This window comes from Euleptes europaea, chromosome 7 (genome assembly GCF_029931775.1).
Source record: "Euleptes europaea isolate rEulEur1 chromosome 7, rEulEur1.hap1, whole genome shotgun sequence".
Classification (NCBI taxonomy): domain Eukaryota; kingdom Metazoa; phylum Chordata; class Lepidosauria; order Squamata; family Sphaerodactylidae; genus Euleptes; species Euleptes europaea.
Window position 1 is genome coordinate 42,434,609 of NC_079318.1, and position 17,614 is coordinate 42,452,222.

Here is a 17,614-nt window from a genome sequence, read left to right on the forward strand (position 1 = left end):
TATACTATGTAATTATTTTAATGAATGACGGGAACTACTGTACTATAAAAAAGTTATATAAAAAAAACACGCCTAATGTTAGATTTTGGATTTGTAGCATAGCAATGCAATATATTTACTGGTCTATGACTGCAATAAATTATTGTCGAAGGCTTTCACGGTCAGAGTTCATTGGTTCTTGTGGGTTATCCGGGCTGTGTGACCGTGGTCTTGGTATTTTCTTTCCTGACGTTTCGCCAGCAGCTGTGGCCGGCATCTTCAGAGGAGTAACACTGAAGGACACTGTCTCTCCGAGACACTTCGCAGTGGGTAGCCGTGTTAGTCTGTTTGCAGTAGTCAAAAAGGGCCAGAGTCCAGTAGCACCTTAAAGACTAACAAAAATATTTTCTGGTAGGGTATAAGCTTTCGTGAGCCACAGCTCACTTCTTCAGATACCTCTCCGAGACACTGTCCTTCAGTGTTACTCCTCTGAAGATGCCTGCCACAGCTGCTGGCGAAACGTCAGGAAAGAAAATACCAAGGCCACGGTCACACAGCCCAGATAACCTACAAGAAGCAATAAATTATCACTGAATTATTATTATTATTATTATATATGCCTAACAACCTCGCTCTCTTTGTGAGAACTCGCAGGCCCTGAGCCCAGGAGAGAGGAGGAGCCCTAAGCCAGGCGCACACCGAGTGCGTCACTCTGCCCGTCCGACCCCGCGGGGGGGGGAGAGGGAGAGAGAGGTCGCGGCGTCCGCGCCTGCGCGAAGGGCCGACCACGTGGCTGCCGTGCGGCCGCTGGCCTGCTGGGAACGGAGAGGAGGGCCGGGCCTGTCGCGAGCGCCATGGCGGCTGCGGGACACGGAGCGGCGGCGTGCGGCGGGGAGGGAGAGGCCGCGGCCTTCGTGGCGGGGCCCCCCTGCGCCTTCTCGCCCCACGAGCGCCGCTTCCTGGCCCTCTCCGGGCCGGACGGGCGGCTCCGGGTGTGGGAGACGCCGAGCAGCCGCCTGCAGCACGAGTACGTGCCTTCCGCCCACCTCAGCGCCGCCTGCACCTGCCTGGCGTGGGCCCCGCCGGGCGCGGGGGGAGGAGGAGGAGGAGGAGGCCGGCTGGCCCCTAGCAAGGTAACGGTGGAGGGGGTGGGGGTCACAGCGTTGTTGCTGCGCTAGTGTGGGTATGCAGGGCCTAGGCCTCATTCCCATGCCATGTGTGAGCGCCACGCGGGAGAGGAAGGCTGTCACGCCTTGGGGTGGGGGATGGGGGGGAGAAGCCTTTCCTTGTGGCTGCAGTAGTAGAAAAGGGCCAGAGTCCAGCAGCACCTTAAAGACTGACAAAAATATTTTCTGGCAGGGTAGGAGCTTTCGTGAGCCACAGCTCCCTTCTTCAGATACAGCTAGAATGTGAATCCATCTGTCTTTACATTCTAGCTGAATCTGAAGAAGTGAGCTGTGGCTCACGAAAGCTCCTACCCTGCCAGAAAATATTTTTGTCAGTCTTTAAGGTGCTGCTGGACTCTTGCCCTTTTCTACTACTGCAGACCTGAAGAAGTGAGCTGTGGCTCACGAAAGCTCCTACCCTGCCAGAAAATATTTTTGTTACTCTTTAAGGTGCTGCTGGACTCTTGCCCTTTTCTACTACTGCAGGCAGACTAACACGGCTACCCACTGTGAATTATCTTGTGGCTGAAGCAATAACAGCTCCGTCATTTTCCACGTGCCAGCACGTGGGGCTGATCTCTGGAGCTAGAGAAGCCACCCTAAAGGAGCAAGGGGAGGGGGGAGGGCTTGCATCTGCTTCCCTTATCTGTCCCTTCCCCAGTCTGGCTGGCTGACGATCCCCCTTCACTCAAAGTCCGGTTATTACTTTTTTTTCTCTTTTTTGCTTGCCAGGCTCTCTTGGGCCTTAGGAGCACACGTGTGCCACCCTGGCCCCGCCCCGTACTTATAGGGCCGAGGCTGAGGAGGGGAACACAACCCGCTAGCCATTACACCTGGCTCCATGTGGGTTTAAACTGCGTCACTGGGGCTTAACCCTTGAATTCGGTTTTAGTGCCAAGGCTCGGCGGTAGATGTGTTCGGGCAAGAATAGTTAGCTGCTGCTATTCTGCCCCATGCTGGTGAGCCCAAGAAACCAAGCCTATCCCGGATGGAGTTCTTTGAAGAGGAGGCTTATTTCCGAGAGCATGGAGTAGGTTAGAACCTGGCAGCGAAATTGTCATCGAATGCATCCCTGTCTGCTGTTTTCTTGCAAGTAGAACTTGCACTATATCTCAGTCATGTCCTCTTCTCAAAGGGGACATAATAGAGTTTTATAAAGGTATGCATGGGGTGGAGAGAGTGGACAGAAAGAACTTTTTCTCCCTCTCCTGAAATACTAGAATTGGAGGGCCTCCAGTGAAGTCGATGAGCAGTGGATTCTGGGCTTCTGTGCCCTGTGGCCCTGCAGAGTAACTGGTTGTTCAGTGTGAGGCAGGATGCGGGACTAGATGGACCACGAATCCAGCAGGGCTCTTCTTAAATTCTTATCCCTGACTCGTGGTGCGTTTCTAAAGAGAGTTGCAGCCATATAAGACCATTGAATTAAATGGATTTAGAATAATAGTGAAACTCTGTTTAGGATTGCATTTTAGGAGGTCTAACATCTATTTTACAAAAACCCCATGGGAATCGAGGTCTTGTGAGCTCTTTGTACTAATTTGAAACCTATTGAACAGAGGCCTTATAATTGCAAGCACTGTATCAGCACAATCCTATGCAGAGTTTCTTCAATTTAAGCCCATTGAAGTACTGCATTTAGATTTGAAGTACCTCTTTATAGGATTGCACTTTAGCAAAGTAACTGCAAGAAGATTTCTAAGCCATATGCGACAAATGTATGTACTGTTGTATTTTGCAATGGAGAGAACCAGTGCACAGCTTTTCCTACAATCACGTTAAGTCAGAAACAATTGCTGTTGTTGACATTGGTTTTAGTAGTGTGTCTACATAATATTTGCAGAATTGAGATCTGTCAGTTTCTAAAAATGTCAGTTCTAAAATCTGTCAGTTTCTAAAAATTCAGCCAATTCACATTGATCATATTTGCATGCGAGGATGTGCATATGAATGCATCCAGTTAGAGAATATTAGATGTATCAACATAAAAAGAAGACTTTATATGCTGAATCACTTCTGTTATGTATGTATACCTTTAGTCTATAAGAAAATAATTTCACCCATTTTGGGGAAGTACTACTTTGTACCCATGCTGCAAATTTGCAAATCAGTATGAAATAACAGGCAGCTTTCCCTTAAGTGTTCACTGTTGAGATGGGTAGCCTGTTTTTAATTTCATTGTGTATAATTTTGTTGGTTCGTATCCAGCTAAAAGATTTGATCAGGAATGTGCTTTCTTCTGTGTATCAGTATTTTTACTTGCCATAGAGCTTTGTGTGCTGACATTTGAAACCAAGGTATTTTTTTCAAGAAACCTTTTTTGTAGAGCAGAGCAGTGCCTAAGTTTAAACATCCATGCCAAAATACTACACTGTTTTGTTGTCCATGTTGACTTGTATGTCTGTTCTGTCCGTATTAATAAGTTTGCTTAAAAGTGATGATGTTTAAGATTGAAAACCCAAGTGCTTAACTGAATTTGTTGACAACTTCTCTGAGAGAACCCAAACTTGTGAATTAGAAACATATAATAGAAAACTGCTCTTTTGAAATGCTGATCTTTATTTTATTTTCTGTCACATATTATGCCTGTTTCAGATTACACACTCAAGATGAAACCTTAATGACGAGATCCTAAATTTGAATTTATGGGGGAATGTTAAAAATTTCATTTGAGATGTGTTTCTGTTGGCATCTCTGTGCATACTAGCTTCTTCCTAACCTGGCCTAAAAGCTATAACAATGAGCTGTGAGATTCTCCTTGGATACCATGGCTATTGGAATTCAAGAGTGTATCTTACAGATGCAAACATTAATTCTTATGGCTTGTGTATCAATTAGAATTCTAAATAAATCTTAGTGAGTTAAGGGATTCAGAAAGTAGTCTTCAGATATTGATGCTAGGGCTTCAGAGATGGCAACTTAGTTGGATCATTCAAAAACTAAGCACAGTGGCCCTTGTGAACATGGATGCTTCCCTCAAGAAAGGCAGTCTATAAATGTAGTTAATAATAATAATAACAAAACTGAGGAAATACCTGCATCCATAAGAACAATTTGTAGGATTCAATACAGTGAGTTTATAAGAGATTATTTGAATGTCTCCTGTAGTGTAGAGTCAGAAACTCATGGTTATATACAATGCTATATTCGGTGGCAGTTCTGTTAACTAGTTGGAGTTTCTTGATTTGTAGGGAGATAATGGAAAGAACTTCTTGACCACTGCATCTGTATAAAAAAATGATGGACGAATGGCACGGAAGGATGGTCATTGCTTGTGTAGCTGAAAAAATTTATTATTGACCTTTTGGTAACCCAATGTGTCCAAATAAACTGAGCTCCTCCAAAGGCAAAGAGCAACATAAGCGAGAGAGAGAGAGAGAGATGGACAAATTATTTAATGTCATTTAGCAAATGTTAATTGATGACAAAGCATTGTTACATTTGGATCCAGAACTTATTTAGCAATGCATAACAGTGCAGTTAGAGAAAGGTAATAGTTTTGGTTTCAATTTGAAAAACCCAGAGTTACTTGATCACCTGCTGATTTTGCTGTGAGTTGTTTTTGAGCGGAAGCATGGTTGCTTCAAGGTAAAAATTTACATAGGTTTGTAACAAAAATGCAACTTTGTTCACAGCACTGTGGCTCTCAAGAAAGTGAATGTACCTTGTCTATAAAATTCTCATTTAACATAGCTACTGAGAGTATTTCTATCTTCTGACTGTATTGAATTTCTTTACAGGAAGGCCCTCAGAGGAAGAAGAGGAAATCAGAAGTTATAGAAGCAGGTGAACAGTTAGATCTTTTGGCTATTGGTACTGCTGTTGGAAGTGTTTTATTATACAGCACAATAAAAGGAGAATTACAGAGCAAACTAGTAAGTATTATAGCAGCGTTGTTGTCATATAATTAAGTTTGTTCTTAATGTTCGTAACAGCCTGGCTTGATTATGCTTTGTGTGAAATCATTTAGGGACTGTTATAGCTAGAAGTGGCTTTTGTAATAGTTAACAGAATATTATAATGGAATGTGAGACTTTGTTTCTAATGAGCTGTATATGTCGCAAAAGAAAATATTCAGATTTCAACAACTTTTAAAATTCTGTAACATAGTAGCTTGCTTGTTTATTAAAGGTTATGGGGAAATAGTGGCATTTTAAAGCAATATATAACCTACAATAAATAAAAGTCCAAAATAAATGGAAAGAAATAACAGTTAGGGATGGATAGCTACACAATGTTAAGGATATACCGTATTTTTCGCTCCATAAGACGCACTTTTTTCCTCCTCAAAAGTGAGGGGAAATGTCTGTGCGTCTTATGGAGCGAATGCCGGCTGGGCACGTGCGCAGCGGGACAGCGCGAGCCAGCGTTCCCCGCCACAACGGCCAGCTGGGAGGTGGGTGGGGTGCACAGAGCTGGCTGGGAACGTGCGCGTTGGGACGGCGCGAGCCGGTGTTCCCCGCCCCGACGGCCAGCTGGAAGGCGGGCGGGGCCGCACAGAGCCGGCTGGACGTGTGCAGCCCCGCCTGCCTCCCAGCTGGCCGTTGGGGCGGGGATCGCCAGCTCATGCCGTCCCGACGCGCACGCACCCAGCCGGCATTCGATTCATAAAACAAGTTTTTAGAGGAGGAAAACAAGATTTTTTCTTGTTTTCCTCCTCTAAAATCTAGGTGCGTCTTATGGAAAGGTGCGTCCTATGGAGCGAAAAATACGGTACCTGTGTGGGTTTTTATAGAGAGCATTGTGCCTTCCAAATCTCCTGGGACTTTAAAAGTGTTAGCTAGTGCAGTTCAATTAAGGAGGTGCTTCACAGGTTACAGAGGCCTATTATATCAGACAGGGGACCTGCAAGGACTTGCATGGTAGGGGACAGCCCATTCTCTCCTCCCCTGATGGTCCCTGACCAAGTGGGGAGGGGGTTGAGTTTGGAGCAGAAAATGTGCTGGATATGCTTTCTGCTGTAATCCAGTTCGAACGAAGTTGGTGCTGAGATCTTATGGCATAAGATCTTGTTTGGCACTTTTTATGATTTGAGTTAAAAAAAACCACCAATTTTTTAAGCATTGGGTTTTTTTCTACAAGGCTTTTAATTTCCACTGGATTTGAAAAAAAACATCTCTCCTTTCTGTACCTGGCTGAACTCTGCAGATTTTTTTAAAAAGTCAACATTCTGAGGCCAAGTTCAGAATTAGATAAGAGACAGCTATTTTTCAGTGGTGCCACCTCACTTATGGAATGCCTTTCCCCTTTAGACACCAGGCCAAAATATTTCTGTTCACCCAAGCTTGTAACTAAGGGGCTAATTAAAAAAAAAGAAATTTATCCTGAGAAATGTTTACGATCTGTTTTAAGCTGCTCCACATTTTATGATGTTTGATCCTCTACTGTATCTACAAATGTTGAGTTTTAATAATTGCAGTATTTTTATTATGATTTTTGTAAGCCTCCTTGGGCAGGTTTCCTGGAGAGGTGGCATAGAAATTTTCCAAATAAATCAATATGATGCACCCAGTGATCTGCATTGCTTTTTTAAAATGTACATTGTGGTTGATGCAAACACAGGACAAACAGATAACGTTTGTTTCTCTGTGTGTATACAAACACACAGTATCTGAAGAAGACAGAAATAACAGAAAGGTTTCATAATGCACAAGTAGGCAAACTCAACTTTCCTGATATTATGGAGGCATGCATCTGTCAGTGTCAGTCCTACCCTTTCCACTGTGCTATGTTTATCAAAGGACGTAGAATTTTGCAACATAATTTAAAGGGGATAACAAATGAATAAAATCATCCTCTGCACCCCTTGCAGTTAATTAGACATAAGTCCATATTATGCCTTCTATGTGTTCCCTTAAGAAGGTGCCCCTTAAAATAAATCTGTAAGAACTTGAAAAGACAACCAACAAGTGATGCAAGAATTATGGCCAATCTCTGGTACAAGTGCTAATACATGTTTTAAATAAACTAATGGAAAGAGATTTAGAATAAGGCAGCTGATGAAGAATAGGGGGGATAAAATGAAAAAATGTCTCAGAAAACATTGCTATGGAACTGAGGTTTACCTTTCTATAATATGACATCTCAGTACAATAGAGAAGAATAAAGTAAGAAATCAAGTATAAAGCCAAAAGATCTATATATGTCTACACAATGTAAATGGCTGTTGAGGTTTGATCTGCACGTAACAACAGGGAGTCTGTGTACTTTTATAGAAAGGAGGAGAGGTGCTGCAAATTGAACAGGGATGTGCAGGTGACAAATGCTCCTTTTGCTGCTAAAGTACTTCATGAGGGCAATAATGCTAGTATAAAGCATCTTGAACTGACAGCAGAAAAGTATTGTTAATAACTGATTGCTCCAAACCCAGGAAAGAGGCGGTGTTTTCCTGCTAATTGTTTTTTTTTTTAATCTAGAACGGCCACGACAATAAAATAAACTGTGTACGGTGGCATCAAGACAACGGTTGCTTATATAGCTGTTCAGATGACAAAAATATTGTGGAATGGAACACACAGACATGCAAAGTGAAGTGGTGAGCCAGGACTTGTAATAAAAGCTGTTGGAATTTCTTGTACTTTCTTTTCTTTCCATTCTCATATCACTTTAGCTCAGGTGGAATTCTATATTTTAGCATGCCCAGCGTTCAGATACTTCAGTAGTGCAGTGTTTATGGTTAGAGTAATGTAGCATGTTGCTAAGCAATTAGCAGGTATGCCAAAGGAAATGCACAGCTAGCTTCCTGTTGAAGAAAATAGGTGTTTTCTTTTAATGGTTTCCTCTGTGTTACAGTACATATGAGGCAGCAAGAATTCTGATGAAATACCGAAATCTTAGAATTTATGAAGCACAAGGATTACACTGATACTGTTAGCATTTGAGACCTCTGTCCACTTCATTGGATTGTGCCTTGAACCATGAGGAAAGGCGGGGTGTAAAGGTTTAAGTAAATATTCACACAAACCCCGTTCTGGTATTAGTGGAGATTTCCCTCCCACATTTTGCATGGTTTTAGAAGTCTCCCTGTTTCTTGGCCACCTAAAATAATTTGCATATCAATTTCAGATTGACATGTGACTTTCTGGTGATATTAGAAGTAAATTAAGACATAGGAATCCCTTTTCAACACAAAAGCCTCCATTTGTTGTTCATAACAGTTGTAGGTGCTCATATTTAAAATGCACTGCTGTGATGACTTCCACTTGGTTTCGCTCACTTCTGATATGTCGTGACGACAGTTTACTCTTGGCTGTCTGAGCAGGCTGAACGCAGCAAAACTTCAAGTAACTAGAAAAAGTTCAGGGTTGTAATTTATCACAGTGAAATGTTTGAGTAGGACGATTGGAACATTGGTCTGGAGTTTTTAAAAGGAACAGGGTAGGATAAAATTGCTTAAGGGAAAAAGTGGTGAGGAGACACTCTAAGGTTCAAACTCCTGTGTGGTTTGAAAAGCTAGCTTTGAGGGAGGGCGATTCTTTTTCTTTGCACTGATTTCCTGATCCAAGCCTCCCCCCCCACTGTTTTCCCCAAGGTGTGTGGAGGGGAATATATTTACTTAGGTCTTTCTGCCCTGAGGCAAATCATAGCTGAGGCAGGTGGAGAGAGATTTAAATAGAGGGAAACAGAATGGTAGAAAGAGCTAAACCACCTTGTAATTGTAAGCCCAATCCAGTCCCCTCCTTGGGCTGCTACAAAGATCTGAATGCTTGGGGGGGTCTTTTCCTCCTCCCCTCCCAGACTTTGAAAGTTTTTCTGATGGGGAACATGGGGGAGCACTGAAAAAACAAATAACTATTAAATACTTTACTCTTTTTGAGCAGGGGACTCACAAGGACTTGCATGGGGGAGGCATTTTATTGTCCTCTTCCCCACTGTTTTCCTTTCCTTGAAAGCCTCCATAGCCTCTCCCTTTTTCCTACTTCCATCTCTCCTTCCCACCCGCCAGCCAACCTACCTTTGTCTGCCTGCTGAGTTCAGCTTTCCCTCCTCTCCCTGGAAAAAGTTTGTGCGGTGATGGCTGCCAGGCTGGCTCTACCTGCTGGGGAATCCACAAGGACTTGCGGAGGCCTCCTCACTTTCTCCTTTCTCCCATTCCCCACACATATTCCCTCTTGTCTTTCTTCTGACAACCCCCATATTCTCACATTTCCCTGTCTCATTTTCTCCTTCCCACCTACCAGCCATCCTTTTATGTACTTCCAACTACATTTATGATTTATTAACCATTTATACCTCACTTTTCTCCAGAATGGGGACTCAAAGCAGCTTCCCTCATTCTCCTTTCCTCCATTTTATCCTTGCAGCAGCCCTATGTGGTATGTTACGCTGAGATTGTGTAAATGGCCCGAAGTCACTCTGACCTTCCATAGAAGAATGGGAATTTCAACCTGGGTCTACCAGATGGTAGTCCAAAACTGTATACTACACTGGCTTTTGTGTGGTTGCTGCTGTTGGACAATAGCCAGCAGCTGGGCCTGGGAGAGTCATGCAAATTGCTTGGGAGCAAGTTGCTTAGTATTTGTGGTAGGCTTGGCCCCGTGAATCCTCCTTTATAGGCCAAAACAACCCTGGAAAGGGTTCTGCTTTTGCTGACAGAATCCAAGGCTTGGTGGCTGGCGATACTGTTGTGGCTGTCTAGCAATGATCACTGAGGCCATTTTTCTAAGGTACAAGCTCTTCCTCTGTTTTTGGGGCATTTTTCAAGTTTGTAGAAAGATCTGTCTTTCCTGTTCATGGCTCCAGTCTCCAGATTTAAGTATCCACAGATTTTGCCATGTTGAGAATTAGAATTAGCAAGCTCCACTGAATATAGTAAGGTTTGTTTTCTAATCTTTTTAGAATTGCTGCACAAGATGCTTTCGTACACTGATGTTTATGGATATTACCTTGCTTTTTAGTAGCAGGGCTTTAATGTATATTAGCTCATCCTCTGAGCTACTGCCTGAATTGTAGGAGGGACAATTCTAATGTTGAAAAGTCTAAAGTTATTCAAAAATACGGCAAACTATGTGAATTGTCCAAGAAAAATACTTAAAATATTTGTGAGACTTCTATTTAACGTGCTTGAAAACTATAAACATTAACTGTTAAACAACTTTGAAATATTCTGTTATCTCTGCTTGCCAGAGTGATCTGAGTGTAATGTTTTACTAACAGTTGATCTATTTTTCTCAAAACTCCCCAGCAAATGGAAAGGCGACAACAGCAGTGTGAGCTCATTGTGTATCAGTCCGGATGGGAAGATGCTTCTTTCTGCTGGTCGATCTATCAAATTGTGGGACTTGGAGACCAAAGAAGTCTACAGAGTAAGGAGCATTTGTATGTCTGTTTTGGCAATGAACATGGGGAGGAAAATCACTTTTAAGTCTGAAATTAATCACTTTAGCTTCACTTTTCATTCTGTTTGAATACTGACGTTTAAACTAGTCAGAGGCTGCTGGAAGGTTTGCTGTGATGATACTCTACATTGTGGTTTCATCTGGCTGACAGTTGAATGAAGACATTAAATTCCTTGGCTGTGTCTGAGCACTGCCAGCAGTCTGTGACACTAATGCAGTAAATGATCATCTGCCTCAGTCTCATTTTTTAATGTTTTTTTTTCTGTGTGAGCTTCCATATGCAGACATACTCCCTAGCAGAAAATGCTGGTGGAAGTAGGTCTTTTTGATGAATTGTTGTATAGGTTGTTGGGTGAAAACAACTTCAGTTGGCTTTCTGGTGTTGAACCTATAACCTTCTTAATGGAAGCTCCATGGAAATTGAATAGGGTGGTGAAGCATTGTGAAGTAATGGCTCCATAACATACTGACCCAACATAGTTGATTCTTCTGAGAATTACATCTCCATTTTTCTTGACTGAAATTTCATTGTCAATTTCCTTTTCTATTTATTTCAAACACTGGGTTAAACTTCTATTTGGAAAATTAAAGCTCATTGGTATGGGATTTAACGGTTCTGATTAATACCTGTGCATTATGATACAACGTTCATTTGATTGTAAGAAACTCTTGATATCAGAACTTATTTTTAAGAAGTGGTGTTGGAGTTGGGATGTAGGTCAGATCTTCTAGCTTACATTTTTGTGGCAGATTGTGTGTCGACTTGTTGCCATATAGATTCCTGTTTGTCCTGTCTCAAACAAAATTTCTTCTCTAGCATTTCACAGGGCATGCCACACCAGTTTCAACGCTTATGTTCATCACAGTAAGGCCGCCCAATGAAAATCAACCCTTTGATGGGATTACAGGGCTCTATTTCTTGTCCGGGGCAGTGCACGACCGGTTACTGAGTGTGTGGTACGTACTTAAGCATGACTGTCTGTATTGAGTGTTGTTTTGTACCAGAAGACATTGAATTACACTGCATAATAAAAATAGAAGTGTGAGCTGAATTTTCATGATTGTATGTGAATGTACTCCATATTCTGTGGTCTGGTATGATCCTTTTATTCCTTATAGGCACCCTTTGCTTTTTTGTGTGTGCAAAATTGAAGCATTCCTTGAAATTGCTTTTGCCTTGACATCTACAAATCATTTAATAATTCATGTTGTTAGAATTCTGTTTTTAATTTTTCATTGAAGGCAATGTTAATTAATGGAAATTGGTCTTCATTGGTTGTGCTGTGTTAGTGGAAGGGCTGCAGACATGCTTCATACAATACATGTGAGCTTTTGTTTTTAGAATGGTAGGTTTGGGCAACCGCTGTACACGCTGGAGCAGTTTCTAAGCATTTTGGCATTGGCCAAGGGTTGGGTGGCGAATACTACATAATTTTAAACCACAGGTGAAACTTTGTCACTATATTCCTTCATGTTGGGAAATAATAGCTGCGGTGTTCAGTAGGGTTAAACACATTATCGCTAGAGTTATCTAACACTACACAGAAGTGACGCAGTCCCTGATGAGAGGGCTGACAGTTTCTTAGATGTTCATTTACAACAAAATAGTTGCCTGCTTTAACAGTGTCCTGTTGTGTCTCAAGGCAGGTGAGGTCAGACAGGAAAGAAAAGAATGCTGTGATGTCTTTTACAGTTACGGATGAACCAATCCATGTTGACCTCACAATATCAGAAAGCAAAGAAGAGGTAAGGAATGCAACTTAAGTTCCCAGTATTGATTTTCTGACGTAACTTAAGGGAAGCCCCTCTAGGTCAGATGTTTGATCTAATCTGTTGAGCGTTATAAAGGAAACACTTGTGTGTATTTATTATTTGAGGTTTTCTATTTTACCCAGTGTGTGATCGCTGGCTCTAGAATCTAATAGATGTCATCATATATACAAACAGGATCATACACAAATCATAACATGGTATTGTACACTTGTTTTATGCCCTCCAACTGTCTGAGTTGTGCAGCATGTACTACGTGCAAATTAGGTTTTTTGACTCCTAAAAAGTCCTCTAGCATAGGAAACCCTCCAAAGCAGATCAGCTCAGAAGTGTGAGTTCCTAGCTTACTCTAGGAAAGTGGCTTTAGGATTGTAATTATGAATACTTTCTGTTTCATTGGAAAAACAAACCCATATTTTGCGAAATAATTAGCCTTTTATTCTGAAAACTTAACAGCTTGGTCCTATACATAATTGCTGCTTGAAATCCCATGTTGTTCAATTGAACTAACTTGGAAGTAAGTCTGTGGAGAATTTGCATTGTTGCCATTCAAAAATGTTATCTTGTTTAGTCCATTTACAGAGAGTCAAATGGAGATTTGGGTCCTGGCTCTGTACATGTGGTTTTCAAAGAGTTTGTTTCCTAGGTATATATAGGCTATATATAGGCTCTCTTTAATCATAAACTAAAAAGGTAAAGATAGTCCCCCTGTGCAAGCACTGGGTTATTCCTGACCCATGGGGTGATATCACATCCCGACATTTACTAGGCAGACTTTGTTTACTGGGTGTTTTGCCAGTGCCTTCCCCAGTCATCTTCCGTTTACCCCCAGCAAGCTGGATACTTACTTTACCAGCCTCGGAATGATGGAAGGCTGAGTCAACCTTGAGCCGGCTACCTGAAACCGACTTCCGTTGGGATCAAACTCAGGTCGTAATCAGAGCTGGGACTGCAGTACTGCAGCTTACCACTCTGTGCCATGGGGCACTTTTTAAATCATAAACTAATATGTGTTAATTGTTATAGCAACTAGTTTGTATTAATCTTTTAAATTATTGTTGGTGGTATTGATAACATGTGAGGTTAGCCCCTTTGAGTTAGTATGTTGGAAAAACTGGGTAAAAAATAATGTATAAATGGGAATTGTAATTTAAATGAATCCATCCTGACTCTTATAAATTTTTCAAGCAGTGAGAAATAGTAGTAGTGATGATGGTTATAGTATTCTAAAATAGTTTTATTCTTCTCAGCCTGTGAAACTAGCAGTCGTATGCAGAGATGGGCAGTTGCACTTATTTGAGCAAGTCTTGAATGGGTAAGTTGGTATTTAAACACCCTGATCTTGTTGTTAGCAGGAGAGTAGGAAAGCAGATTTAATTAGCAGCAAGGTACCTGAAGCACTGGATACTCTTATACTCCATTTTTTTCTTTGTTTGACACACTCGTACTGTAACAGAAGTACCTTCATTGTAACTGAAGCAGATGACTGTGAAATTAGGGTCTTTGAGGTCAAGCGTTGCTAATGATTAACACCTTAGACAGTTTAACTTGCCTTGGCTAACCTGCCAGTTAAACGGCAGGCATTCTTATAATCTCAGGACATGATAGCAGCAGTTTTCAATCAATTCTGGCTGTCTTCCATCTGCTCTCTTAGGCAGGGTGGCATGTCAGGAGGGTGCCATCTGGGGTGTGTGGTTGGTTGGGAGAAAGCTGGACTAAATGGTTCTCGGTTGGATCTTTCAAGGCTGCCCTGCCCTTTTGTATTCTTAAATCTACTGAGTTCAGTGTATTACACTGGCACTGAAGTGACTACCTACATTTGTGGGAGCCACAACTGCAGAATTGGCACAGATTAACTGTAAAGAATTGTTGCCATCTGCAAAGAAATTGTGAGAACATCCCCTAAGATCTGTTACGAAGAGATTTGCAAGGTATGGAGGAAAATAAATAACATTGCAGTTGTTCATCAGGCTCCTTGCCTTGCAGATACTGCAAAAAGCCCTTGACATCAAGCCGTGCTATCCAGATAGCAACACCTGGAGAGGGTACTGATTCCACACCAAAGCCAGTTCCTATTCTGGCTGCTGCATTTGGTTCAGACAAGCAGTCCTTGTTACTTGTATATGGAAATTCCTTACAGCCAATCATTGAGAGAGTGGTATGTGCAGCCTGTTTGAAACTTCTTTCTTTATGCTGATGTGGCTACTATTGCATGCTACGCTATATCATTCTTGTACTCTTACAGGAAAACTTGATTTGTGTGTTATTTGCTTCAAAATGAAAGTCTAGTATCTCATATAGATCATTGCTTTTGTAGAGTGACTCTAATTTAAACTTGTGGGTTTCATTTATTTATATATTACAAAATGAGTATGTTAAAATGTATGTGTATACAATTTCTCAAACCTTCTTTCTCCCTAATGTAGACCCTCAGTACTCCGGAAACTTACACATGTTTAGTGAGGGATGTTCAGAAGACCTTGGCACTTAAAACAGAAATGGCTGTAACAAAGGTAAACTTTGAGATTATTTTTTAAAACTGGACCTCTCTACCACATTTTTAATTCAGGTGCTGATTGTTTTAATGGTACCATGTCAAATGATCATTTTAAGTTGCTGATAATATCCTGGGGTGTCTTGTCTAAAACATACATTCTTTCTGCCTCGTGTAGATCAGTGAATCCAAATTATACTTTTGACACCATAATGGACTGTATTCCATCATAGCAGTGAAAGACAGTGGGATACAACCCATTATCTCTAGCTTTCAAACTCGAGTTCTTCTGTGTGTGTGTGTCTAAATGTAGTGCTTGGGTAATGCGGATGCATGGAGATAAATATCATAGTTGCCTTAACTCCTGTTCTCTGATCTGGTGCCTTTGGTTTCTAATCAGTTGTATATCTGCATATGTGGGCAGTTGTAGTCTTACTTTATTTCAAAAGAGGTACAGAATTTTTAATAAACTAACCTCACAAGAAAGGAAAAACTTAAGGTAATGTTGAGCTTGCTGTGATGACTTCCATCTTGGTTTCGCATATTACTGAATTCCTTTGAGGATTTTCTCTTGGCTGTCTGAGCATGCTTGACAAATGGAAGGAAGATCATGTGTCTCATATAGGCATGTCTCTTTGTCCTAGGGCCCTTTGTAATTAGGATCAAACAAAATCCACCCAATGGCTAGATTGTAAGTAGGAGAGTTTCTTTAAAGCATATAATGAACAATAAAGAGAGCTGCTTTATTAGTCTGAGCTAAGTACTTGGTAAATTTGCAGGTTCTGACCTAGTCATGTATGTAGTGTTACACCTGTGATCCCTCTACCTCAATATTAACCTGAGTACAATTTAAGCAGGGTTATATCACTAGTTTAACTTGTGAATTTTTGGGAAAACTCAGAGGTTTGCATGCAGCGCAGATGATATGCTCTGAATCTGCATAGATCATTAAGCATGGTGTGTTTTACTTTGGTTCTTATAGAGAATGTATTTATTAATATTATTTGTAGCCCACATTTCTCACTGAGACTCAATGTGGATTGCACAGTATAAGTCAAAACACTCAACAGGATGGGACATCAAATAAACAGTGTAGTAAGATTTTGATTTCAGAAATCTGAAACAGCATATGCATTAACATAATACATTCTACAGTGCAGAAATTACACAGTATGATCTTACATACAGCAACAGCCAGTACATGGTATACACATTAGAAGAGTATCCCTTTACCAAAGCATCTTTCTGAACGATGTCGTTTCAGTACAGTATTACTACCTATGTAAAAAAAGCCCTCCAGAATAATTGAGTTTTGTATAGTTTGCAGAATTCCAGGAAAGTCGGGGCCTTTTTGAGCTCATCAGGCAGGCCATTCCATAGGGCGGAATGCACAACAGAGAAAGCATGTGTAGAGGCAGTTGTTGATTTTTGCCCATTTGAAGGGTGGCACCTGCAGAAGGCCCTGCTCAAATGAGTGAAGCTGTTGTGGTGAAGCTTGGAGGAGAGGCTGTTCTGCAGATCTGTGGGACAAAGGCCATGAACGGCTTTGTCTGAGATAGCCAGTACCTTGAATTGATGGGCACCCAGTGGAGTAACTGCAAAATGGGAGTAATATGCATGCTCTGCCTAGCTCCTGATAACCGAGCTGCAGCCTTCTGCACCAAATGGAGTCTCCGAATTGACTTTGAGGGGAAACCTATGTAGAATGCATTACAGTAGTTAAGTCTTCATGTTACTGTTGTGTGGATCCAGTTGAGTCAAGATGGTGGACTATCGTCAGGGGTAAATATAATTGGAAGAAAATATTTTTGCCCTGCATTAACTTGCTTCTCCAGCTGTTTTGTTGGATCAGGTATAACTCCTAGGCTCCTAACCAAGTCAGCAAGGTGAGCTGAACCCCACTGATGGGATTTTATAGTATATATTCTGTTTTAATTGTTGTTAACTGCCCTGAGCCCCACCTAAGCTGGGAGGGAGATATAAATAGAAAATATAAATAAATAAATATAAGATGAGACACTCAGTGTTCTTCGAGATCTTCACCTTCCCAACCAGCATTACCTCTGCTTGGTTAGGATTTAGTTTCAGTTTGTTCATGCTTAGCTATTTAGCTGCAGCGGGCAGGTAGTGATTCAGAACCTTTGCTGCATCACCAGGAGATTTGTCATCAACATATTGATGACAGCAAATCCCAAAACTACAAATGATTTGTCCTAAGGGCTGTAATTAAAGATTGAAAAGCATGGGGGACAGCATTGCACCCAGTGAAGCCCCAAAGGATAGGTCCCACACTGATGACAACTGGCTTCCAGTGGCAATCCTTTGAGTCCTTGTCTGACGCCTTTGCCAATTGGAAACCATTCTGTTTCTCCTTATTCTAGCCTGGCAAAATAGCTTCTTGTCCAGACTATGGGTTTGCCATCAAAACAATCAGATGTTGAGGCACACCCATTTCTTTTAAAACCAACTATAGTTTTTCGTAACCCACACAGTCAAAAGCTTTGCTGTAATCTATGGAACACAAGCTGATTTTCTTCTGAAATTCTCTCATATGCTCTAGTAACCATTGTAAATTTGCAATATGATCTCTAGTAGCTGTTCCTTTTCTGAATCCAGCTTGAACATCAGGAATTTCTTGTTCCATTATATGGTAACAGACTTGTAAGATTTTGAGCATCACTTTACTTGTGTGAGAAATTAATGCCATGGTCCGATAATTTCTGCAGTCTTTGAAGTCTCATTTTTCAAAATTAGAATGTAAATTGTGCATTTCCAGTCTGTGGGCCATTGTTTTGTTGGTCATATTTGTTGGCATAGTCTAGTCAAAATTTTGATGGACTACATTTCTATTGATATCTCATCTACTCCTG

General features: G+C 41.4%; 1 protein-coding gene and 3 non-coding genes across 4 annotated transcripts in view; all 4 read left to right on the top strand.

Annotated features, from left to right (window-relative positions):
- The first annotated feature begins 833 nt into the window (after nucleotides 1-833).
- The window catches only part of WDR43 (WD repeat domain 43), a 29,496-nt gene continuing 12,715 nt past the window's right edge, over nucleotides 834-17,614 (top strand). The window contains exons 1-9 of the mRNA XM_056852936.1: nucleotides 834-1,112; nucleotides 4,883-5,017; nucleotides 7,559-7,677; nucleotides 10,327-10,447; nucleotides 11,298-11,437; nucleotides 12,124-12,226; nucleotides 13,501-13,565; nucleotides 14,237-14,408; nucleotides 14,677-14,763. Of these exons, the coding sequence (XP_056708914.1) occupies nucleotides 834-1,112; nucleotides 4,883-5,017; nucleotides 7,559-7,677; nucleotides 10,327-10,447; nucleotides 11,298-11,437; nucleotides 12,124-12,226; nucleotides 13,501-13,565; nucleotides 14,237-14,408; nucleotides 14,677-14,763 (1,221 nt within the window). The remainder of the gene's footprint in view (nucleotides 1,113-4,882; nucleotides 5,018-7,558; nucleotides 7,678-10,326; nucleotides 10,448-11,297; nucleotides 11,438-12,123; nucleotides 12,227-13,500; nucleotides 13,566-14,236; nucleotides 14,409-14,676; nucleotides 14,764-17,614) is intronic.
- On the top strand, nucleotides 8,326-8,403 carry LOC130481279 (small nucleolar RNA SNORD53/SNORD92). The gene has a single exon (XR_008933464.1). It is a non-coding gene; the product is annotated as a small nucleolar RNA SNORD53/SNORD92 (small nucleolar RNA).
- LOC130481281 (small nucleolar RNA SNORD53/SNORD92) lies at nucleotides 10,588-10,671 on the top strand. Its single transcript, XR_008933466.1, has one exon. It is a non-coding gene; the product is annotated as a small nucleolar RNA SNORD53/SNORD92 (small nucleolar RNA).
- LOC130481280 (small nucleolar RNA SNORD53/SNORD92) lies at nucleotides 15,256-15,331 on the top strand. The gene has a single exon (XR_008933465.1). It is a non-coding gene; the product is annotated as a small nucleolar RNA SNORD53/SNORD92 (small nucleolar RNA).